Source organism: Haemaphysalis longicornis, unplaced genomic scaffold, assembly GCF_048455015.1.
Source record: "Haemaphysalis longicornis isolate Haplotype H1 unplaced genomic scaffold, Haemaphysalis longicornis Haplotype H1 scaffold_56, whole genome shotgun sequence".
Lineage (NCBI taxonomy): Eukaryota > Metazoa > Arthropoda > Arachnida > Ixodida > Ixodidae > Haemaphysalis > Haemaphysalis longicornis.
In genome coordinates, this window is record NW_027526397.1 from 878,501 (window position 1) to 903,915 (window position 25,415).

At 48.3% G+C, this 25,415-nt stretch overlaps 1 protein-coding gene across 1 annotated transcript in view; it reads right to left on the reverse strand.

Annotated features, from left to right (window-relative positions):
* The window catches only part of LOC144140919 (uncharacterized), a 65,968-nt gene extending 46,470 nt beyond the window's left edge, over window positions 1–19,498 (reverse strand). Inside the window, exons 1-3 of the mRNA XM_077672416.1 lie at window positions 19,253–19,498; window positions 19,040–19,103; window positions 1,189–1,426 (exon numbers count right to left, since the gene is read on the reverse strand). Of these exons, the coding sequence (XP_077528542.1) occupies window positions 1,189–1,426; window positions 19,040–19,103; window positions 19,253–19,343 (393 nt within the window). The 5' untranslated portion in view covers window positions 19,344–19,498. The remainder of the gene's footprint in view (window positions 1–1,188; window positions 1,427–19,039; window positions 19,104–19,252) is intronic.
* Window positions 19,499–25,415: the final 5,917 nt, after the last annotated feature.

Genomic DNA, 25,415 nt, shown 5'->3' on the forward strand with positions numbered 1-25,415 from the left:
GCAGCCATTGACATTGCGGCACTCACAAAGGTGGTTTGCAGTGCACGTTTAAATGTGTTGTTAGGACTTGGAAAGGGAGCCGCGAGCAAGGGCAATGCAGGGATGATTTCGTCACGCGATGAACGCATGCAGAGCAGGGTTTATGAACAAAGCTAATCTTTCATGCGTTACGTTGCCTCACATAGAGTTCTTCCTTTTTTGATAGCTGACATGAAGATCCGTAAAAATTTCCTTTACGTGTATTTTTTATAACAAAACATATTGTACTAATCATGCAGTTTGTCCAAAAATATAGTTACACTACCCTAATTACACTGTACAATAAAGTGCTTGTGGTTGAAGTCACCACACGAGGCGGAAGCTGCCCTCATATGATATATAAACAAAGCTAAGAGCAGCAGGATAGCTTCTTTGTGCGTCTTTTATGCCACATAAAAGGTCTGAAAAAGCTTTTATGCAAGCCTTTCATTTTTCTTCAAGCAACAGTTACTGAAGCATGTTTAATAAGAAATTACAAATTTCAGTTTTCTAATTAAAAGTCGTTCAACATCTGCTTTTCTTTATACCTGTTTGAACAAAATCATTCTTCAGTTTGTATTCGCTTCAAAGGCAAAAATTACTATTCGCGCACCACTACTTTTTAGATATTTGTACAGGTCCCACCTAAAAAACGCATCAATATCTCAACGTGCATGCATGTTGTGATATTAAAACACTTCAATGGTCAAAAACAATAGCTTATTGGTTTATTGAGACCAATAGCTATTTTGGTATTGGTGTGTAGATGCTTTGGTTTATAGCACTAGGCCTATAAACCAATGCAATTAGTTGCGTAGGTACATTAGCCTGGGCTTATCCACCAAATTTTTCCAATGCTCTCTGGGCACTTCCATTCTCACATTGGTGCCCTGCCATGCGGGTATTAACCCTGGGGGACTGCAGGGAGAGCAGCCGCCCCCACTGCCGTCTGTCACGTTGGGCTGCATACTGTGCAGGTGTTTGTTTGGGTGCTTAATTTGGTTTCGAAATGGGCAAGCGCTCTTATTCGACGTCAGCAATGCGCAGTTTAACGGTGTAATACGTACGACAGGGTGTTCAAGGCGGCCAAGTCTGGGTGTGCCGCCGTGCCACTCTTGCTGCAGCTGCTCAAGAGGGCATTTCTGGCCCCAGGCGGTGTTCCACGCTCACCTGGATGGTCTGCTGCTTCACCAGGGTGGAGGGGCCCCCACAGGGGAGGCCCCCCTCCCCCCCTTTGGTGGCCCGCACCACCAAAAGGTCCCAGCCGGGTTGCGCATCCCTGACGCCCACCTCCAGTGCCCCGTCCGTGTAGTCGATGCTCGGGGAAAGCAACGGGCCTCCGGCCACCAGGGTCAGGGTGAGCACCGTCACCCGCAGCATGACTCCCTCGCACAGGGTGGGCCAGACACTGCGTCAAGAAAGGGTGGACACTCACACAGAGCACCTCCAAGGTCCCACCACGGCCGGAGATGAACTAGAAACAAGCATCCTCACGCTAGAGTTCGGAAGAAAGTGCGTGACCCCCACCAGTTGGACACAGAGTGGCTCTGAAAATAAGTTAAAGCTGGCAGGGACAGGCACGAGTGCTCCAAATGAAATCGGACCGCTAACACGTACCAAAGAGAAAAGTGCACAGCCCAACACAAATTCACAGAGGAGGAGGTGATACCGTCCGGTGTTAGAGAACAGAATGCGTGGAGAGGCTGGGATATGCAGCGCACCTCAAACACCACGTCAGCTTGCCATGTTTAGGTCTGGGGACAAGATCGGTGTGCCCGGTGGCTGATGTGAAAGTCCCTGCGGCCCACGGGGCGAGCTCCTCAGGCCTATAGAAACGAAAGACCCCGAGGCTTTTCCCACAGCCCCGCAGAGTCTATCGGCAGTACAAACTCCCTTTTGACCAATCGAGCAAGCAGGGAGGTTCCTGGAAGCAGGAACAGCTGCGAGACGGCAAGAGAAGGGAAAGGCCCGATGCCCCTCCAAGCTAGGGAGCTTGTGGATTATACGGCACTTTTTAGACGCCCACCACAAGCTCCCACGTATGGCTGGGTGACTACAGTCCCCTCAAAGGCCAACTTGCTTCCCCACTGGGAAGACCCTTGTGGGGCACTGTGATTTGATGCATTAGATTTAGGTTGCGCTCGTCCATGGAGCTCTATTCTCAAAGGCCACGAACCCTGCCAGTAGGGAGGCCACTGCATGCCCACCAGGCGGTTTGTGCCAAAAGCTCCCACTTTGCGAAGCTTTCACGTACTCAAAATTATTTACACAATCGCAGTATCACATTACTGCGCAATTATCTCGGATACCACAGAACTGCAACACAATATGGCCTGTAAATGAACCAGATGTGTGGACAAGTAACCGTGTGTGGGTGTTTAATGTACAAGGGCGTCTGTGGCCAAGGAGCGCCAGAACCATTTTGTGTGGTCATTCCGTGTGTTCTTTGTGGCTAAACTCGGCATGGAATGAGTGTTGCGGTAATGAAAATGCTGCTTCTGTAGCTGAACAGGGCCCTTAAATCAAAAAATTACTCTGATCATAACGACGAATGAACGTGCCAATGTCAAGGTGTGAAGAGCACCAGAAGCCCCAATACACGCCCCTTGCTCAAACAAGCGCTGGGAAGGTCTGGCTCACATAAGGAGGCCCTCAGTATGGCCTCGCTTCTAAGGGGGTCGGAGGTTTTGCTCAGTAGAGGACAAGTGTTAGAAATTCTGTCATAAATGTATGATAAAACACGTTCAGTTCAAAACATTGGTTCATCACATAAACACAATGAAGGGTTTAACGGAATATGATGCTTGTAAAGTACAGAAAAGTGCCGTCATCTTGCAAGTTCTAAGCATTACACTGCACTAAAATGTTGTTCAGTCGTTCGCAGCACCTATCACATCTTGGTGTACGTGCGTCATTTAGAAAGTAAGAGTGTGGGGCCTATTTTAAGTATGCAAATGTATACCTCAACGAATATGTTGTTTTTATACAGCAGAGCTGTTTCGCTTACAGTTCCACCCTATAGTGTTACCACAAAAAATATGAAGAAAAGTACTGAGCACACGTGGGCGTGTGCCTTGTGAAGAGTGTCCGGCGTCGTCCAGTCTTGCGCTTGGGCTTGCACAACGTGATGAGCTTGCAGTAACAATACCAAAAAAAATACCAAGTGCACGTGAGCGTGCCCTTGTGAGGAGCGCCCAGTGCCGGCCAGCTCAAACTTCGAGAACACTCTGCCCAGCGCACGTGGTGTGCTCTCTCCCGTACCCTTCTACGCGCCAATTCACGTGCGTTTGCGACTGAAGTGGGGAGCACAAAAGGCCAGTTTTTCGAAGCCGGTTGGCGTGGGTTCTAGTGCGTGCTAACGCAGTCCACTTTGGGAAAGGTGTGCACACCTTCATGCAATGCTCAGTGAAATTGGAGCAGGGGTTGCTAGCACCCGGTAAGAACTTTAAGCAATCAAAGCTCACTGCATTTTTTTCACCTGAAAAAGTTTTCGTTCACTGAACACATTGTGTTCTGATTCCTAGCAGTTGTGGCGCAACTAAAGATCAAATTGCTTAGCTTTTCTCGAGTAGTCGCTTATATCGAAATAATGCTTATAACGAAATATTTCGCTGCCCTTCTGGCCGGGGGGCCCCAGCACTCCACCGGGGAAATATAAACTTTCCGCCCATGCCCCACAATCAATCTGTCTTTGGATAAACTGCTCCAGCATTCTCTGCTCGACATCCTGCCGTGTAGTTCAGGAAATGAACACTGAACGGCGCCCCTGTCCTGTTGCATATATTGCAAAGCGAAGTGGTACAACAGCATATTCCGGCAAGGTTATATGCAGTTGACATTGTTCTTTCAGCTGATAACCAGAGCGCTATGCAACAGCTCATAAATATTCGTGGCCAGGAAGCCACAGACCCCAGGTTAAATTTTAGCACTGAAAAATAGGGACTGCTGGCTTTCCAATGACACTAGCACTGACGCTGTGTCAATCAAGCATGGCGAATTACCCATAGTCAATAAGTATAAATACTTGGGAGTGTGGATAAACGAAGAAGACCTCTACTGAAGAACTCACGAGGAGCAACCTAAGAATACAGGAAAGCGAAACGCTGCTATAATAAGGAATAGAGCTCTTTGAGGGTATAACAAATGTGAAGCATTGAGAGGAATATGGAAAGGAGTTACGGTTCTGGGCCTCACCTTTGCGAATGCCGTACTCTGCTTAAAATCAGACGCTGCATGCTTTGAAGTGAACTAGAGAATGGTAGGCCGTTGGGCCTTAGGAGCGCATGGTAAAACAGCAAAGCAGTGCAGGGTGATATGGGCTGGGCGTCGTTTGAAGTTCGAGAAACTCGGCGTAAAATATGTTTTGAGAGCAGGCTGAGGGCAATGAGTCGACGTAGGTGGGCAGCTAAAGTTTTTAGGTAACTACACATGAAAAGCATGCGCACGCAGTGGCTAAGGAATACTAGAAGGCTAACGATGAAATACGGAAAGAACAGTGGAGATTCAAAGACAGCCAAGGCAACCAAAAAAGGAGCAAGACAGATAGAAACGAATAAATGGAGAGAAAAACTGGAAGGTAAACGTCGTTAGCACTCGTTAGAGATGTGCAGGGCAGATAAATTGGACATCACAAACAAACATTTCTACGATAATTCCAAGGGCAGCGCTTTGCTTTTTGAGGCTTGAGCAGGTTGCTTGCGAACTAAGAGCTTTGCGGGGAAGTATATATAAAATGGTGGGGCATGTGTGGTCTGCGGTAAAGAAACAAACTATGCGGCACATAGTGTTGGGATGCAAGTGTATCGATCCAAGTCTACATGAGGGAAATATTAGACTTCCAGAAGAAGCCCCAGGATTTTAAAGGTAGCGCAGAGGGAGTTAACCTTAAGGTTCTTGCGGCGACGGAACGAAGATTAGAATGCTGGTGGACAAAGAAAAAGCAGAGGTGAATATTGCTTAGGAGAGCTACCACCTGTAACAGAAAAAAAGTATTTTGTGACTGCCCTAAGAGCAGCGCTAGTGTTAAACGAAGAGTGTTAAACTTGGATACATTAGTTTAATTTGTAAAATGACATGTCATTACCCCGTTACAAAGGGATACCACTAGCAATCATCACCATTATCAACAAAGGTAGCTATAAGTAGGGAAGCGCTTGAGTCAGGTCCTCAGTTAATGGGCGGGGCTTAGGCAGGAGGGGCTCAGTGGTGACGTCCCCTAATTTGCGCTTTTTATGTTTGTTTTAGGAGAAGCGGCGGCGCGGAATCGTGGCGGCATCTCGAGAAGATGGCTCGATGCCATAGAGGATGCTCCATGCACTGCGGGCACCACTAAGTTCCAAGATGTTTTTGTGTGTCCGTCTTGTTTCAGCTGATCAGTTGGGGATTTCAGTCGACGTCAGCATACGTGCGTGAAGTGGGTGATGCGTTAGGGCCCGGTGGACAGCACGTGCGTTCGAAGATGCGTTTGTGCGTGTTTTCGTGTTGTTATTTGATCAGTTGGTGCGTGCCTGGAGTGCACATAGGTTATGCATGAGGGCAACAGCTTTGAACATTTTTTTTTTCTGTGAAAGTTGTGCGGTGATGTGCCGCAGCTATGACGTGTGTTTCTGCGTCTGCCCCGTTTAAGCTCATCAAATTGGTGCTTTTAAACTGGGTGATGCGCTAAGGCACCGCTTAAACTTTTTGAACTCCCGTGCGAAGTGATGCGAAGCTCGCTCCAGCAGTGTGCAATTCTGATTACTACCCTTTTACCCCTGAAGGAAAAAAAAAACAGTTCGCAGTGGTTCGTTTACGTGCAATATCGTCAGTAGACTGAAGGAAAAGACAAAATCGCTACACTAGAGTTTCCTTTCTGCGGTAGATGTCGTTTACATGCTGTTAGCAACCGACGGGAATGCGACTATGTTGAAACAATATGCTAAAAGACACAAGTGCAGTGTAGTGCACGTTCAGTTAATCTCCAGAATTAAAACAATCAGCGGTTCTCTTTTATTACATAGAGACTGCAAATGCACACAGAAAACCATTAAGGGAAAGCAACAATATGTACTATTCATTCATGTGGATATGTACAGCACTTAAATACTGGCGCGTTCCACACATGGACGGAAACAAATTATGTGCACTTTAGAAGTATCACTTCAGCAATGTTTAATGTGTGCCCCATGCCTGAAATCATCACGATGGCGGGGGGGGGGTAGATACCTTTAAAACGCGTGACGCATTTTAAACAAGAGTTCATGTAACTACATTTTGAATAACACTGTGTTATTATGATGGGATGAAAGTGGATGGGATGAGGCATTTATTTAATGATAGAATCGCCATGTTATAAGGAATATAGTGAGCCTAGGCATACGTTAACAAAAGTGAGTTGTCAAATTAATATGTGACATTTAAATTGCTATAGGGTCCGGTCATTTAAAGGAACTACAGGCCGTCCTGAAACATTTAAGTAGAAAAGGTTTGGGAGTGCGTATACGCAGACAGTGTGGGTGTTTATATGCAGGCTTTGAACAAAACAAGCAAGTTGGCTAATGAACACAGCCTTTGTTGCGAAGTAAAACGGAAAAAAATTCTCAGTATTCTTGGATCACCATTCGCGCCAACCGTGATGTCAGCGCTTATATCTTTCGAGTGTATATTCGCAGTTTATGCGATCTCATTCGGCATGTGGCTTGACAAAGAGGGTTTAACATTTGTGCGTGTCCCCCGAAAGTCTCCCAGCACGCCTTCTAGTACACCAGTGCTCCTTTGTAAAGAAAGCTGAGGTAATTGGTCGGGTTGCATCTTGAACAGCAGTAAGAAGCACGTGTATTGTCCCTCTTCCTGTGCCTCGTCTTCTTTGCACTGTTCAAAATGCAGTGCTGTTCGTTCACGGTCAGAAGCAAGGTGTTTCCTGATGACCTGATGGCTTTCCTTAGCAAAGGCCAGGGCCTATGGCTTGAGCAGTTGTTGGGGTATTTCTGAGCGGCAATCTACTGCACAAAGAAATCGGCTCACTTAAAATGACAGACCTCAAGCCTCTTGATAGCATAATCCAGAGCCAAAGGGCCTGTGCTGTAGAAGACAAAACAAATTTTTCTGTGAGGTTACGGTTCAATGTGATGAGCTTTGAGGTATGCTTAGTGTAGTTGTCACTTCGTGAGGTTCAGGCTGTGCTTCAGTGGGGCCTACTCTGATTTCTCGGAGTCGGGCTCGCATGTCAGATACAAAAGGTTTATTGAGGTAACTTACAGGACGCTGTAGGAATTAAGTGTTAGCATGCCTAAAGACAGTGCAGAAATGTTTACAGAGAATTTTCATTACACTGAAGTCCATGCAGGTGCATTCTTGCAGCAGCATCTCCACTGTGCTCCAGGCAGATGGCTGTAAGCACACTTGGTACTGTCTAGCTGTACCTGCGGCACCCACATCACCCTCCTAGCACTCCAGTGCAGTGTTCATTCTCTGCATCATCGGCTGCTCTGTCATACAAGTACACTGGGGTATTGCCACTATATGCCCTCTAAAGGGATGGTGATCGCACCACACACCTTCTGTAATCTCGTGGCCTGTCTGGTAGAAATTTCTTTACACGAGCAGAGATAAAAGTAGTCAACGATTTCTGTTTTCCCCGGTTGGTGTTCTGATATTTATTCTTCAAAACTTTGTTTTGGCCCTCTGTACCATTATTTGTGGTAACGACTACATTAAAGTCAAGGCTGTATATGCCCTCACCTACATATCTTTGACGGCCAGCCACTGGCATTTTATGTACGACCTCAGCTTGCTGTTCGAGCACTGTTGCAATAATTGAAGTTATCCGTAAGATAAATTTACGATTTCAGTTCTCACACAAATAAGTACAGCATCCTTTGACTGCACATAGCAGTCCGTTTTTAAGGCATTGGCGCAAAGCTTGCTCCCTATAGGAGTCGCATGGAACAACTTTGAGTTCAGGAAAGCGCTCGTTCATAACATTTGTTTCAGCTTGACTGTAGTCACCATCGAATATTCAAATTAGTGTTTAAAGTCAGTTCAAAGTCAGTATTCTATTCCCCGAACACGAGCTTTAGGTATGCAGGTTCTTGTCTCGTACTGTGATAAAAGCACCAAAGGTCAAGTATCCAAGTGACGTGTTCACAATGAACAAACGAAGCGGCAATGCGTAACTTGCTTTATTAGTAGCCTTTGAGTCATGCAACTGGCCTTATTTGGCATTCCTAGTAGAACATATTCTGGATTTAATTTGGTTTGTCCATTCATTTCATTTATTAGCAGGAAAAAATACATGGAACCATGCCTCAAAGGTAATTACGGAGTTTAGTTGGCGAGAACTTTGGAAATTAGGGGCGCACACATACTAGTGTGTGGTGTGTTCTCAAGCAGTCTACTTCAGAATTTTTGAATGCTTATGGACTGCACCTGATCAATGTCTGTGGTCAAAATTTAATTTCGTGTGATTTCATCATTGTTGTGTAAATAAATAATCAGTGCTGTGGCGTTTGGTGAAGTGCTTCAGACTTGTGATTTTTTCACAACTCGGTATCAAACTGTGTGCACTTTCCAGTCTTGAACGACTCCTGAAGATAATTATCGGAAGCTAGAAAACCTGTCCAGGTTATCGCCATCTTTCATAAAATCTTGTAAATTTGGTCTCCTGTGGATCATTATCCACATCGGGATCCATGATTATTAGGCAGTGTACTTGAGTGAGTGAGAAAAAAACATGTAGTTGAGCCAAATATAATAAACAACAAAAAAAACGTGTGTGGCCTTTTCCCATTTCAGAAAGCCGTGAGTTGTCGCTGCTCGGCTCGTGCGGCCAAATTTTCTTAAATTTCAGGCCGCTTGTCAGCCCGCACTTGCATTGCTACGCGAATGCGAAAGGGCGGGTGGTATGGGCATTCTCAATAACGTTAGGGATTCCTACACGAGGTGGTATAAGCTTCACAAGAGTGGCAGTTTTAGGGGTATTATTACCTGGCATTGATGGGGGGGTGTCGTGAAAGCGGCCGCGTGAAGTTTGGAGAAGGTATAGTGGAGGCGGCTGCGAATGTCCGTGTAGTAAGAGAGAATGGGTTGGACGAAGTGCGTCGTCTACTCTCGCCGGGCACGCCTGGAAAATAATGTCACGGGCAGCGGTGGAAGTCGTACCTTTCCCTTGGAAGCTGGCGAGCCCAGGAGAACCAGGAGTCTACACTGTTGTTAATGTACTTATATTCCATGAAAATGTATGCTGCAGTATGTATTTTTCGTGGCAAAGCGCTGCGGCAAAACGCCGTGTGGTTTTGTTTTGATGTGTTTACGACGAAGCAATTCCCTCTGCGCTCACAGATACGACGAAGAGCAGAAAACACCTAGGAGAAATTTGCTTTTTCTTGTTTTTTTTTTTTCTTTTGACGTCATGGGCCTTCAGGCTCCGCCCATTAAAGGGACCCCGAAAAGCTTTGTGAAGGTGGCAATCAAATGCATTCAGGTGGTAGAACACATAACGGGGGATTTTTGAGCCAAGTGTGAGCCCCATACGTTGTACGGATAATTTGTAAACAATTTTTGAAGATCGCCTTTTTCAGCCGATGAGCGCGACGCCGCAGCGAGCCGGCCGCAGCTGACGCAACGGCGACCGCGGCTGACGCAATGGCGAAGGCGCCCCCTGATTCGCCCAATTGCCGGCGAGGTTGGCCGCCGGCGGCGTCACTGTTATACTGGCTTCCGGCTGCTCTCCCTCCTTCCTCTCCCTCCTTCTCATCTAAATGTCTCAGCCGCTCCTCAAAACGTATCTTACTTTGCGCTTCCCTCGCCTCAAATGAAGCCCAACCCATATCGCCTTGTACCGCCTCATTTGTAGTCTTACTGTGAGCTCCCAGTGCTAATCTGCCGACTGCCTTTTGGTTAACCTCCAGTCCCGACAGGATATCGGACTTTAAGCATAATACGGCATTAGAGAACGTGAGCGCCGGCACAATTACCCCTTTCCAGGTGCCTCACACTACCTCGTACTTATTGTATCCCCAAAGTGCTCTATGTTTCATTACTGCTGCATTTCGTCTCCCTTTCAGTTTGAGGTGTTCTTCATGGGCATTCAGGTAGCCTTTTCCTTCATTAAGCCAGATCCCCAAGTATTTGTACTTATTTACTAATGGTATGGCTTCCTGTTGAATTCTTATTGGTGCTGTATGAGCTTCTTCGTTGAACACCATGACTCCAGATTTCTGTAGGTTAAAATGTAGGCCTAGGTACGTTGCCTCATCCCCACAAATGTCGGCCAGTTTTTGGAGGTCTTCCGCATTATCTGCCAGCAACACTATATCGTCCGCGTACATCAATCCCGGAATCCGTTGCTCCACCAACTCTCCATTACTTCGGTACGACAAGTCAAAGCCTAATCCACTCTCCTCCAATCGTCTTTCCATTCCTGTAATGTACAGTGTGAACAGCAATGGCGAAAGGGGGCACCCCTGTTTTAAACCTCTTCGAATGTACACGGGCTCTGTGCCTGTACGTCCTTCCCATGTAATATGCGCCTTGTTATCCTCATATATTGCCCTTAGCAGCCCCACAAATTCTGACCCAATCCCCTCTTCTTCCAGTATCTGCCACATCAATCCCCTGTCTACGTTGTCATAGGCTCCCTTTATGTCCAGAAAGAGTAGCCATGTTGGTCTGCCCTGTGCTGCCGAAATTTCGATGGTCTGGGTTATTACGAAAATATTGTCTTCTAAGCGTCGACCAGGCCTAAATCCATTTTGCAATTCCCCTAAAATACCGTTACTTTCCACCCACTTCAACAACTCGAATTTTATGGCTTGTATAGCTAATCTATAGAGCACTGACGTGACTGTAATCGGCCTGTAAGAGCTCGCCTTGTCCTTCTCTCCCTTGCCTTTATAAATCAAACTCATTCTGCTTTCGCGCCATTGCGTGGGAATCCTCTCGGATTCTATAGCGCGCTCGAAGGCTCTATACAAGTGCGTCTTTCCCGCTGGTCCCAAATGGTTGATAATCTCTATTGGGATACCATCCGGTCCTGTTGCCGTACTTTTAGGAACACTGTGTTCTGCCTTTTTCCAATCCAAAAATTCGATATTGAATTTTTTATCTGTCGCTCTTCTATTGGCCACATGTGTCCGGGTAGCCGATATCTCGCGTGTTTGGCCGAAAGTACTTGCTATGACTCCATGTAGGTATTTTAATGCGCTGTCCCCCAGGAGAACGTTACCGTCCCCGTCCTGTATCTGAGTCTGCACCTCTTTAGTCGTCGTTCCCAATGCTTTTAAATGATTCCAGAATTTTTTGGGGGCGCTCTTATCCTTCTTACGTATACCTGATACCAATTTCAGTTTTAATCTTTGCTTGTACTAGTTTTTGCACCTCAAATTTCTTTTCTCGGTACCGGCTCCACCGTAACTGCACCTCTTCCTCCTGATATCCCATTTGTTTTGCCTTTCTGTGCAATCTAGAAGCCCGTTGTCGCTCTTCAATAGCCAGTTTAATTTCCTTGTCCCACCAGCTTCGTGGTTTCCTTTTACCCCTCCAGCGGTTTTGTTTCCTTACTTTGTATATTTCCTTCTGTATACAACTCACAACCTCGTCATATTCCCACACCTTCGTGGGCTGGGCCTCTAATTCTCTTTCGATGCTATTGACGATGTGTGCTATCTGCTTTTCGCTCAATTTCGGGAGCCCAACCTCCGGTGTTTCCTGCCTAGCCCCTCCACTGTCAAATTTCAGGATTATACGCCTGTGGTCGCTGCCCAGGCTGTTTTCTCCTTCTTCATCTATCGTCATTTTGGTTCAATCGCTCGTTCGTGTGCTCTGAGACCAGGCCGTAGTCTATGCAAGACTGTCTATTGCCGCTTGGCCACGTTATCTGCCCGTCGCATTTATGCTCCCGGTTAACTCCCGCTTAACCCTTCAAAGCGAGTTAGGCGCCCTCAGTGGGCGCACTGTTGACAACAATGTAGCCTCCAGACTTTTGATAGCTTCCGCCCGCTCCTCTTGGTGTCGTTACGGTTCAAACTAGGGGAGCTGCCCGGGTGTTCGTTGATCTGCGTGCGTTCCGACGTGGGGGTTTGGTGGTCGTGGCGAGTTCAGTCTGCCCTTGTGAATCCGTTGCTGGTGCGGGTTTAGTTATTTTGTGTTCATTGAACTGGAAAAACATCAATGTAGGGTGCGGCGCGTATTATTGGCCTGTGAGTTTTTTTACAAAGGGAACAAATAAGCCCGGTAATAGGCAGAACCACTGCTGCACGCCGGGCTGCAATACCGGCCACGTTAACAAGAATTGTGGCCCTAAGGTGGCCCTTTGCAGTGTGCCAAAAGAAGCTTCTCGAAGAGAACAGTGGAAGAGGAACCTCCATCGCGAAATTAAACTGCTGGACAACCACCGCACTGTGTGCGATAGCCCTCGTTCACACAGCCGTTTTTTACCCCGTCACGTCACCGTCTTCCGTCACGGGCGACGGTTTATCGGGCGATTTCTCGCCGAAAACGGTGCGACAGTGACAGGAAGCCGAGCTCTATGTTTCCATTCCATCAACGCAGCAAGGCCACGTCCAGAGGTAAACCAGCCAATCAGAAAGCAAATTTCTACGACTAAACTTAGCAAAAAGTGAGCACACGTAAAAATTTAAGCCTTTACTTTTCAGATTAAAGGGACACTAAAGTGAATTTGTCAAGCTCCCATTTTTGCTTGCACTGCGTAGACTGGCTCAAATTAGCACACTTTTCATCGTTTATCCGGTTGACAAATCGGTAATTATTTTACAAAGCGCGAAAGAAGAAAAACTACCATTCGCGGTTTGCGGCGGCCGCACCAACTAAGGCTGTGACGTTGAGAGGAGGGGCGCCGTGATTGGACGATGCCCAAGGTTAGCAATCACACAAGTTTCGGTTTCGGTTCTGTAAAACATAACCAATGGCTTTGTTGGATGGGCATTCTCAATATCTCAGTAATCATCGTACCGCGCTTCTGCCATGTTGTCGGCTGTAAAATGCACAAGATAAGCCTCCCAGGACGGCTTGTAGTCGTAGCATTCACTAGCCGAGACCTACGCAGTGCATGAACGCCCTCCGCGTACCCGCAGACGCCCAAATGTCATGCGCTTTTCCCCCATATTTGGAGCTTGCCTCCCTCATGCCTGTATCGTAAAAAGCGTGTTCGCACCAGGCCAAGGGTCTGTTCATTCTGGCCTGTGCCCACTGCCTGCAAGCAGTCGGTGCTTATGGCAACAGCACGCCAACGAGAACTCGCTAGCGCGCCAGTGCCAGCCTGCGCTCGTTTTGTGAACTAGTTCGTGTAGCCATGAACGTTGCGGCCCCAAAAAAGGTGAACTCAATATAGAAAACATCGGCGGAAAACAAAAAAGTTATTACAAAAAAAAAAAGAGCACGTACCCGCGGGGATTCGAACTCGTGACTCGCAAAACATCCCCGGTGAATTCCTAGCGCCCCAGACTGCTAGGCTACGGAGGGGAACGCGAAAGCTTTGCTAATATAGGGTATATATTGTACAGCCGGTTTACACTTTTATTTAGTTTTGGCATTTCAAGCCGCTTAGGTGACTATTTGTTGTACTGCGATCGTGCAGTAAGCGTCGCCCGAGTTTCCACAGTAGCTCACGTCTAGCAATTGCATTTCGTAGACGGAAAAGCGTTCGCAGATGCGTAGTCGTGCTGCTGACCGCTGTGCTTGTTCGCCCAGCGCAAAAAAGTGCTTCCCGCGCCCTAGTTTTACGCTGTACGGTAAAAATATCAGTTGATTTTATTTGCTTAGTACCTATATTGACTTCGCTGACTCTTCTCCCGCCTTCAAGAGGCCTTATATTTTCCTACTGGCGTACCAGTCAGCGAAGCGTCGCATGTGCAGCGCTTGTGTGAAGCGACCTTGACTTGGAGCTAGATACAGTGTACAAACAAACCAAGTAAAGAAAGGCACATTCTTCCATTCACAAACGTGTCCTGGCTTCGTTTCAACTAAGCGAACCAATTGCAACCAAGCAATTTTTTTTTAACCTCCTTGATTGCGACGACCCGCCGGCGGCCGGCGGACGAAACGCTGGGCCGACTGACTCTGTCGGCCGGGGAGCCGTGCAGTAGCGCAGCCGTGGCGCAGCCAATTGCCAGCTCATCCCCTCCTGACGTCACACGAAAACGCCACAGAAAATGGGCGAGCGTAAAGAGAGGAGGACAGCGTTTTCGAATTAGTTTTTCTACTAAATAAAATCGCGTAAACGCGCCCAGAGTGGTCGAAACATGGCCTGGGGACTCCGGACTACAATTTGCGCTAGTAATCCCGCAATGTTTACATATCACTTCAGTGTCCCTTTAAGCATGCCCAATTTTAGGCTAAACTGATCACTAGGCAGGCGACCCTGTACTCTGACGGAGAGCTCCAGTACAAACGCTACTCCGTTACGTTACCGTCGCGGTTTTTTTGACGTGAGGGTGTAATGACGGAGAAGGTGACGGCTGTGTGAATGAGGGCTTACACTTCAAGCGGAGCTCCGTCATCCACGATTACGTCCCTGTTGTGCAGGGGCAAGAAGCCCGTATTCCTCGCGGAACGTCACGATTAGCACCAGATGCTGTGCCGACCATTCTACCTAACCTGCCTAAGTACATATTGAAGAAAGTACCGCGGGAGGGGCCGTCGAGAAAGGAAACGATCAGCTGGGGAAGAAGCGAAAGCGTCCCCCATTGCACGGCGTAAAGGGCGTTTCGATAGTACCGAAGGTGGTAGCAGTGAAAACGAGATTGCGCCAAGTGCGCTTTTACAAGAGTCAGTCGGAGACTTTCGCTTGCTACGCTGCGCGACCCGGGGTCCAGTCTTGTAGCACAGAATCCCTCAAGCCAAATGATTTTTTATGTTCTGGACGAAGCATGCACTTCGTAGAGAAAACGACACAACGTTTTACTGCACATCTGGGTTGAACTCTAACGTGGAACTAGTATACGAGAAGGTAGTGATGTTCATTCGCATCAGGCTGTCCAAGTTGGTTGTGACTCTTACGCAATTAAGATTGTGAAGTTTTTATCGCCGTACGGCTTCACGTCTTTGTCAAAGGAGTTAACATGGACAAGTCTGGCCGACGGGAACGAGCCAATCACAGCTCTAACTGAGCAAATAAGGCGGTTGCTTTGCATTTATGCTCAGCCTGGCCTCCACAAAATAAATGTTTGCCTCTGCTCCATTGGGCAGAAAGGGCTTGAGCTTTTTTAATCTGCTGAATTTTTCTTCGGTACGAGAAGATAGCGCACGTATGCTTAACGGGTATGTGCTCTTACAAGTTATCCGCAACACCTGGTCGCTCCCAAAAACAACGAACGAAGGAAGTAAATTTTTTTCTAGAAGGAAATAAAACCTACTCTACTACAATGAAACGCGTGCCAAATAATTTTGCGTGCTGGGTTAGTTAGGCTTGTAGAACATCAGCTAAACAAGAAATAAGATTTTGTAAAGCCTTCTACGACAAAATTATTCTGCAGCGCGCAACAGCCGGTTATCTTCCCTTCAGGCGGGTAAGCATCTATAAAAAGCATTTTGCAATTGTTCGAAACCGAGAACACGTACTAAAATCAATGTTTTAGAACGGCAAGAGTGGAGGTTAGGTTTGTAATTACATACGAAGTCATCTAGAAGCACGCAAGAGAGCGAACGATATGCACTACGCTTGAGCATCAAGCGCTGCACTCTTTACCCCACATTCACTCGTGAGAGGCTTCTACCGAATGCGGATCCGCGCTTTTTACACACGATATTAAAGCGCACAGCATTATAGGGACCGGGCAGCTGGACGGGTGGCGCCACCGCTCGGCGCTCCCCTCGTTAGTGGAATGAGCCGGTGCATTGGACTACACAGCCTCCCGTTGTTTTATGGAGAAATGCATTATAGTCGGGGGTTGTCGAGTGTCCCTTGGCCGGCGTGCGCAGCGCGTCTGATGATGATTGTGGCATGATGCCCCTAGGGATTGGCCAACCAAACAATCCATTACGAGATAGCTTCGCGTTCAACCACCATCGTCATCTTCCCGTAGGGGAACCGCTGAAGAAGAAGAAGGAGAAGAAGACAAAGCTGCGAAGAGGAGGGCTGCGTGAGTTTTGGCTACCGTTATCCTCCTCGGCCGGCGCATCTTCCCGATCTGAACCCGGTCGAAGAGCGGCTCATCGCGCCTCGACTCCCCTTCATGAGCATCAGGCGGCTGACTCGAGGCAACGGGCAGTTTGGAATCAAGGGACAGGCGGTGAACGTGCCTACCGACGTATCGAAGGTTGTGCGGTGCCTTCCTCGCATGGTACCCGAGGACGTTGCGTTCGACGTTCGCATTTCTGCATCCTCACAATCCCCCTCGGGGAGGTGCGGGGGAATTTATTTGTCGTGCTTGCTTCGGTGCTGTGAATGTTTTGGTGTTGCTGTGAGCGGACATGTGAGATGAAACGAAGTCTAGACAGATGTGTTGGGTTCTTAGATGCAGTAACGGCTACGTAAACTTGTCGGACGCTTCTAAATCTGGGTATCGGCTACAATGGCATGAGCGCTTTTTGCAGCGATCTACGCTTGGCTCCACCCGTTCTGAGTACGAATAAAAGTACGAATAAAAGTACTATTATTAGTATTCATTTCTTCTTAAATGTACTAACGGCTACATAAACTGGGTTGACGCTTCTAAGTTTGGGAATAGGCTACCCTGACATGATCGCTTTTGCAGCGCTCTGCGCATGGCTCCGCGCGATCTGAGTAGGAATAAAACTATTAGGAATATTAGAATTCATTTCTACCTCTTTAAATTATCTTCACTGGTTTCAATGACTACGGTTTTCACACCAGCTTTAGCGCTGGCATACCTCGATACGTGTGCTTTGAAGAGAAAGGCACTTGCGTGCGAGATGAATTACCGTGTAGCCGTAGAAATGTTGCGGCAGTTTGCAGTTTCTTTCTGTAACCCTGAGCTTTGTGCCTTCGGTTTTGGTGAGAGACACTCTGATAGCATGGGAGCCTGAAAGCCGAAGTGGAACTCCCACGTTTGTCGTGGTCATTTTCTCAAGAGCCAAAGTTATTAACCGACCCAACAGCCCAACCTACAAACCATCCCTTCTCCCCTTCCAGTTTTACCATCGATAGTTTAAAAATGTGGCAGTGTTAACGACAGCCGGTGTTCTTTAATGCTGAAGTATTCTTTACAGAGTACCTAAAAAAACCGTGTAATGCCTCGTGAACAACCAAAAACGCGCGATTAGTTGCCTCAAATATGGGTGCATCAGCCCAAGCCCTCCGGCACAGACATTTCCGACACGCTGGAAAAAGTTTGTACTTGGAGAGGGATGCATGGAACTTCAAACTTAAACAGCAAAATCATCTAGCCCTCCTGTCTAATGATTACGATGGTTGACCGCAAAGCTTTCTTCGTGCGAAATCGAATGGGAAATGGTCAAAGTCAAAGACCATGCGATCAAAAGACCAAACTGCGTGCTGGTTAGATTCATTGCTCAACAAGCCAAAGTTTAAATTCAGAAGGCAACCAAGGACACACACCAGAAAGCTTTGCGATAAACCATCATCGTCGTTAGACGGAGTAGTGCATGGTTTTTCAAGCGGAGGTGGCAGCTTGTAAACCAACCGCAGCATACAGTTGTGAAACTGAGTACAGGTTTCGGGCACCCTCCTGTCTCGCTTTCTTCAGCCACGCAGGAATTGGTTTTTGAAAAACCATTTACTAACTAGCCAGCAACCATTGCAATTATTGTAAAGCAATGCTTCTCTACGACAAGCAATAACGTTCTACTATCATGCGGTATTTATTCTGTAAACGATTCCCGATGACTGTAGTGAGAGCATTCTGTGAAATTAACACGTTTCAGCCGTAGTTAATGAAGTTACGGAAGCGTCGTCCATCACAATTTCTGTTTTGAGGTAAATCTTAGAAGGCGCCCTCTAACTTTGTCTTTCGCTTGTGCACGGCGCCGTTTAGTCATCAACTGCCAAAGGCCAGCGTCACAGCATTCCTGAATCTGTCGCACACACCGGCTTTGTGGGTGCATTTAGCTGCAATATACTCCTCGATACGCGAAACTGCATGCAGGCATGAAAAAATTGCATGAAGTAACGGACTTTCACTTCCACCTTGACTTTCAGCTTGGCGCATAGAGCGTCGTCTGCTATATGTAAATACTGAGTATGGGTGTAAATCACACATGGCATGCCTCGTAAAGGTCACATCCACGGTCAAGATTTACCGATCTGAAAAAAGTCCTTGTGGTTATGTACGCTTTGCAAGCCGCACCGCAGAAAAACGACAGAAAGCCATGCACAATAACGCTGCGCTGACCGCCACCGGCATTCCACTGACGAGCGGTTCGCCACGGGCGGCGCTGTTCGCTGAAGCGACGGTGGTGCCATTCAACGGCCGCCCGGTCCCTATACGTCGGTCCAGCCGTTTGCAGTAATACTTGTGGTGTTCCCTGCATAGAGTTAATACTACTGGTTCCCTGCGAGCCTACGCGACCATGTACGCGCGAGCTTGTTTGTGGCGCCCCTACCGCTGTTACGACAGCAGCGCCACCGCAAGCGGCCGTCCTTGTCGACAGGGGCGGCTTCACTCCGCCCGGCCCTCTGAGCACACTACACTGACCCTATTCTAGTTCACTATACTATAGGTATGGTGAGCCACCATAACGATAAGTTTCAGCCGAGCATTTTGGGAAGAAGGCAGTCATTGGAAGTAACACAGAACATCGGTTCTACAGCGCTAAGGTTTTAAAGGAAAGCGATTGCGATTTCCGTTTATTTTGAATATCTACAACAACCCTCATTTCTTCCTCTCCCCACCCTATTCCCGTCGCATGCTCAAACGGCATGCAAATAATTAAGCATGAACCTCCGCGGCTATGACTACTGCAGATGGTTTAGCATGATCGAGCTCCAAAAGCGTCACCTACCGAACGACTACGGAATAACGGTAGCATTTTGGGCACATCGGATAATCCGAGCACCACTCAGCGTAAAGGTCAACGACTATTAAGAGAGAGAATAGGTACTCACATTGTTGCGCTGTACTGTATGCGCAATCGCACTCTATCGACGACACTGGACTTGCGTAGAGATCCTACACATCAAACAGACCGCTCACAAACAACACGCGACTTGTGCTTAAAGCAAGGTTACAGTCAAAGCTTAAAAACCAAGAGGGTACAGAACGCGCGCGAGGAAAAACATGAGCGCGCCATGTACACTTGGAGCGCGCGCAGCTCTTACCGCGGGGAAGTAAAACAGCTCGCCTGAGCTTCGCTACGACTCGTGGCTCAGGTTTCGCAAGGCGAACGAACGAAAAAGACACCCGTCGCATCTTCTCGGTTGGCGTGCCACAGGTCCGAGCAATCCTCCTGCTTATCGCCGTCACACTCGTTTCCGTCAGCTCACGTCCTCTGCTGTAGCAAGTTTGAGAGACCGTGCCTTTTCCCCATCCTTTGATAAAAACTACACCGCGTTGTCTGTTGCAACGGACGAATCCATGGCTCCGTCGGACCGTTTCGTGCTGATAGGCATGCAAGTGGCGCAATGCCCTACACTCACAGGAAGGCAGATGTAAAGATCCACCACACTGACAGTAGCCATCGAGACGCAAGTTTCCGAAACCCAACTTAACCCTTTGAGGGTGGAATTTTTTCGCCGAATACGAATCCCCAGGGTTGATTTTTGTTGTTGCTGATTTAAATCCTTCGGATGAATCTATTTCGAGAAAAAATTATCGTAATTTTTAGGGTTACCATACAGTGACAAAAAATCGTTTGTGTTGTTACATACATGTGGTTTATTCATAAGTAACACAAGAAAAATTCTTAACAAAAACGAGAGAAGCCGGCACCTTTTGAGTGAATCGAAATCAGATAGACATCAGTTTCGCGGGCGCAAAAAGCGGGAAGCGCCGGAGGACGATACCTCAACCAGCCGCTGCGCGCGGGCGCGCGGCCGGATGCCCAAGTGATAGACGGGGCACCGGTCGCTCCTATAAAATACAAAAAAACATGCGCGCCAATACACTCTGTGAATGTGCTTGGAAAGCAAAGCTCTAAGCGGCACCAAAAAAGATTACCCATGCGACATCACTTAAATTCACTCACGTGGCTCTACAAATAGTGAAACCAGAGACAAATGCACTTAGCCACACCCTTTATTACTTCAAAGAGATATTATTTGCTAAAGTCAAATCAACGCACGATTAATGAACGGTGTTTAAGCTGTATTGGGGAAGCATATGAGTGGAAACTCTTTTTTTATAAAATTAAAGGAAGCTCAAACTCGGTGTTAGACGATTTCACTTTTCGACCTCTGCCGCCGCCGACAGAGGCGACAAAATCTGTCAGGGGTGGAGAAGGAGGAGGAGAAGAAAATACTTCTATTCAGATTTATGAACGGCCCAAAGGGCGGGCCAGGGGAGTGGTTCCTTCTTCCCTGGAGCCCACATGCATTCCGCGCCGCCTGTGCTCTATCCACCAGCTGAAGCTGTGTAGGCAGAGAGGGGCTGTACAGCAGCATCTCCCATTGCTCTTGTTGGGTAGTTGACAGAAAGCGAGGGAGGTGCTCAGGCCTAAAGTCGCACACCCGGATTATGTGGCGGATTGTTTATCATCATCATCACCAGCCTATCTACGCCCATTGCAGGGCAAATGTCTCTCCCATTATTCTCCAATTACCCCGGTCCTGTGCTAACTGCGACCAATTTATCCCCGCAAACCTCTTGATCTGATCTTCCCATCTAAATTTCTGCCGCCCCCTGCAACGCTTACCTTCTCTAGAGATCCACTCTGTTACCCTCAATGACCAACGGTTATCTTGCCTTCGGATTACATGCCCTGCCCACGTCCATTTTTTTTCTTAATTTGTACTAATATGTCCTTAACACGCGTTTGTTCCCTGACCCACTCCGCTCTCTTCTTGTCCCTTAATGTTACACCTATCATCTTCCGTTCCATTGCGCGCTGAGTCGTCCTCAATTTAAGTTGAACCCTCTTAGTGAGGAGGAGGAATAAACATTTATTCAGCTGTATTAGTTCCGTTGTGGGAGGCCTCCTTAGTCCAGGAAGCCTTGGTCCTTGGCTGCCCGGCGGGCCCTGTCCACCAGTGGTTGCTGGTCTTGAGGGCGTGAGCTGGTCAGCTGGTCCTCCCACTGCTCCAGTGTTGGGTTTGGTTGGGGGTTTAATGATGGCGATTGTCGGCACTCCCAGACCATATGGTAGAGAGTGTTGGGTGTGAGGCAGTGTTGACAAGTCAGAGTGTATGTTGTTGGGTAGATGGCATGGAGTAGTGTTCCGTGGGGGTAGGTGTTAGTTTGCAGCTGTCTGAGGGTAATGGCGTCCTCTCTGGTCACGTTGGGGTGTGGTGGGGGGTAAATGCGGCGCTGCAGTCGGTAATGGGCGAGGACATCCGTGTATCTTCCTGGAATGTCATCGCTGGAGGTCATCGATCTGTCTGCCAACGAGGGGAAGGCCCGGAAGGTATGCTCGCGGGCAGCGGCGTGTGACGCTTCATTCCCCTCGAGGGATGCGTGGCCTGGGGTCCAGACTATGCGGAGTTCGGGTGGGCTTTGTAGATTGTTCAGGATGCGGATGGCTTGACCAGAAACACGACCTAGTTGGTAATTGCGGCAGGCGGTTTTGGAGTCTGTGATCACAGTGAGGTAGTCTGAGCCCGTGGTAGCAGCGAGGGCTATGGCAATTTCCTCTGCAGACTCTGTGTCAGGGACTGGGATTGTGGCCGACGTGAGTTCTGTGCCATGGTTGTTGACAACGCTGACGGCATGCGCAGACTTTCGAGGGTACCGGGCAGCATCTGTGTAGCGGACCGCTGGTTTGTTGTCTCCGTAGGATTTTCTGAGGGTGATGACCCTGGCCTTTCTTCGGTATGCATTGAATACGGGATGCGTATTTCTGGGGATAGGAGCAACGGTAATAAGTTGGCGTAGAACCAGGGGAATGCGCTGTTTGATGTCTCCTGTGCATCGTAGCCAAGCCGACGTAGCGTATGACGACCCGTTTTGGTGAGTTTAAGTCTTTCGAGTTGGCTGATTTTGTGAGCTTCAGCGAGTTCCTCCCAGGTGTTGTGCAGACCAAGTTTCATTAGCTTGTCGGTAGAAGTTGTCGGAGGTAGACCAAGTGCAAGCTTGTAGGCCTTCCGGATAAGGACATTCAGTTTGTCGCGCTCGCTATTCTTGAGACTGAGGTATGGAGTGCCGTAAGTAATCCTACTGATGATTAGGGCTTGGGTCAAGCGTATTATGTCGTGCTCTTTGAGACCATGGCGTCTGTTGCTTACGCGGCGAATGAGATGACTGACTTGAATTACTGTTTCTTGAACTTTTTGGATGGTTGCAAGGCCTGCTCCGTCTCTCTGTAATATTAAGCCGAGAATCCGTAGGGTATTAACCAGGGGTATGGGGTTACCATTGACTGAGAGTTCAAGGTCGGGTATGGGGGCTGGTGGGCGACCTCTGCTGCGTTTCTTGAGCAGTAAAAGTTCCGATTTGTCAGGGGCACAGGAAAGCCCGCGAGCCCTGAGGTATTCTTCCGTGATGTTTATTTCTGTTTGGAGTGCGTCTTGTTGTTCTCCTATTGAGCCTGTACGCGTCCAGATAGTGATGTCGTCTGCGTACAGCGCATGGCTGATTCCTGGTATCTTGTTCAGGAGTGGCGGTAGCCCTCGCATTGCCAAGTTAAAAAGCAGTGGAGAAATGACAGAACCTTGGGGGTGCCTTTTGGTGGTGTTTTTAGAGTTGCCGTGCGGAGTTGTCCCACGCCAATCGTGGCCGTGCGGTCGGTGAGAAAGTCGCGCACATAACGGTAGACTTTCTCTCCGCAGTGGGTAGATTGCAGGCCTTCGAGTATAGCTTGATGGGTGACATTGTCAAACGCGCTTTTGACGTCAAGTGCGAGAATGGCGCTCTTGTGTTGGCTGCTGAGATTATCCAATAAGTCTTCTTTAATTTGAAGAAGGATGTCCTGTGTTGAAAGTCCGGGGCGAAAGCCAAACATGGTGTGCGGGAGGTACTCCTTGTCTTCCAAGTACGGTGATAGTCTGTCGTGCACCATGTGTTCGTAGAGTTTGCCCACGCAAGAGGTAAGGGAGATTGGGCGCAAGTTGCGGAAGTTAATGGGTTTGCCTGGCTTGGGAATCATGGTGATGTCTGCATGTTTCCACTGCGCCGGTAATTGTCCTCGCTCCCAGCTTTCATTGATGTATTGTAGAGGCTGTCAATGGTTTTATAGTCAAGGTTTCGCAGTGTTTTATTGTTGATGCGATCATGTACCGGTGCTGTATTGCGGGTCAGTTTGCGGATAGCAGCGATAATTTCCGTCGTCGTGAAAGGGGCGTCTAGGTCCGGGTTAGGTCTTCCAGCGTAATCGGGTAGGCCCATGGTCGGGGAAGAAGCGCTAAGAGAGGCGCCAATATGGTGGGTCGTGATGTCGCGGAGGAGTTCTTCATCGGTACCGGGATAGTTGTGGATGAGCCGCTGGAGGTGGTGTCCCGTAGTTGCTTTGCTTTCCGTGCGCCCGAGGAGAGACCGGAGAATGAGCCAGGTGCGGCGATTGCTTAAGGTACCTTGTAACTGTTCGCAAAGCTGCAGGTTCCAATTTTGTCGGCTGAGGGTGTTTGCATATTCCTCAGCTTGTTTAGTCAGCTGCGCTATTCGCAGTTTGAGCTTGCGGTTGTGTTTTTGTTTCTTCCAGCGACGTATCAAATTCCGCCGGGCATCCCAGACATGAAGCAGATGCGCGTCCGCCGCTGGATTGTCCATCGTAAGCTGAACTGTTTTAGTGTGTTCATTAACAGAATCCAATAATTTTTAGTCCATTCCTCGATATCAGTGAGAATTTCGGGCTGCGCGGACTCACGGAAAGCGGTCCAGTTCGTGATTTTCGCTTGCCCGATTCTTTGGGGGATCCGATTATGTTTTACTAGGATGCGAAGGATGTGATGGTCGCTTCCCAGGGTTTCGTCCAGTCTTGTCCATTGGATGTTCTTGGTATTGTGGGAGAAGGTAAGGTCGGGCGTCGTGTCACGGGAAACGCTGTTGCCGATGCGAGTGGGCAGTGTGGGATCGGTCCAGAGGGTAAGCTGGTGCTGCTGTGCAGCGTTATGTACATCTGCACCTTTCTTAGTTGTAATGGTGTATCCCCATGCGGTGTGCGGAGCGTTAAAATCGCCAAGGACGAGCAGTTTGTGTCCATGGGTGAGTCGTTTGGTCGTTCGGAGGCGTTTGTCGAGGCCCACAAGAGATTTAGATGGCGGGCTGTAGATATTGAGGATAAACAAGCTTGGGTGAATCTTGTTGCGTGGTAGTAGTTCGACGAGGGTTTGTTCGATAGGGTTATCGAAGAAGTGCTGTTGGGAGGTGTGCTGCTTCTTCGTAAGAATTGCAGTACGGAAACGACCGAGAGCGATGTGCGTATCATATCCACTTAATTTAATGTGCTCTGTTTCAGTTTCTTGTAGGGCAATAACATCCGGATTGTGTTGCTGGCTGAAGTAAAGGAGGGACTGTCGCTTTCAATTGAATGACCTACAGTTCCACTGCCACACGGTGAGAGTAGGGGAGGTATCTGAGCGGGAGAGGTCGTTAGTCATTGTCGGGTAGTTCGCCGGTTTCTTGCATATGGGCTTCGCGCAAGGGGTGCGATTTGGGCTTTTTGTGCGATTGTTGGTGCTCTTCTTCGAGACTTATAACGCGCTGGTTGAGGTTCAAGCCCATCTTGTCAACTTTGTCGTTAAGAGCTTCTTCGAGACGAGTCATGCGGGCGTTGAGTGTTTCTCCTAACTTCATGATGGTATGGGTAGTGTTCTCGAGAGCTTTGTGGACATTTTCCAAGTGGGACGTGAGGTGTTGCTCTTCCTGTTCCTTGAATTGCGTCAGCTTCTGGTCGATCTTCTGCTCTATCATGAGATTTAGCTGCTCAAATGTCGGGAGTGCAGGGACCTGTGGGGCGTCAGGGGTGGGCGCGGGTGCGTCTTGTTGGAGAGGGCGCAGGGTCGCTGAGCTGCTTTGAGATGTTTCAATTCGGGTGATAAGTTGTTCTATTTGGCGTTCTAGGGCTTCGATTCTGCTTTGGGCGGCTTTCTCAGTGAGTTCAAGCCTTTTAGTTAATTCCGTGTTTTGGCTACGTAGGGTGCTGACGGTCTGCTCGTAATGTTGGGTGTTGGTGTTTGATGATAATCTGTCTGGGAGCGGGGGAAAGGGGTTCGGAGCAGTGGGGGGGGGGGTGCTTAAGGACTTGTGACCAGCTCACCTTGGTGTTGTCTTGCGGTAGCGTTCACCGAGTCTCCTGGGCGGGTGGGCACTGAACGGGGGTGTTTCCGGAGTATTCCGGATACCGGATGAAGCGCTCACGGATGTGTAGAGGTGGCGGGCTTGGTCGAAGGCGTT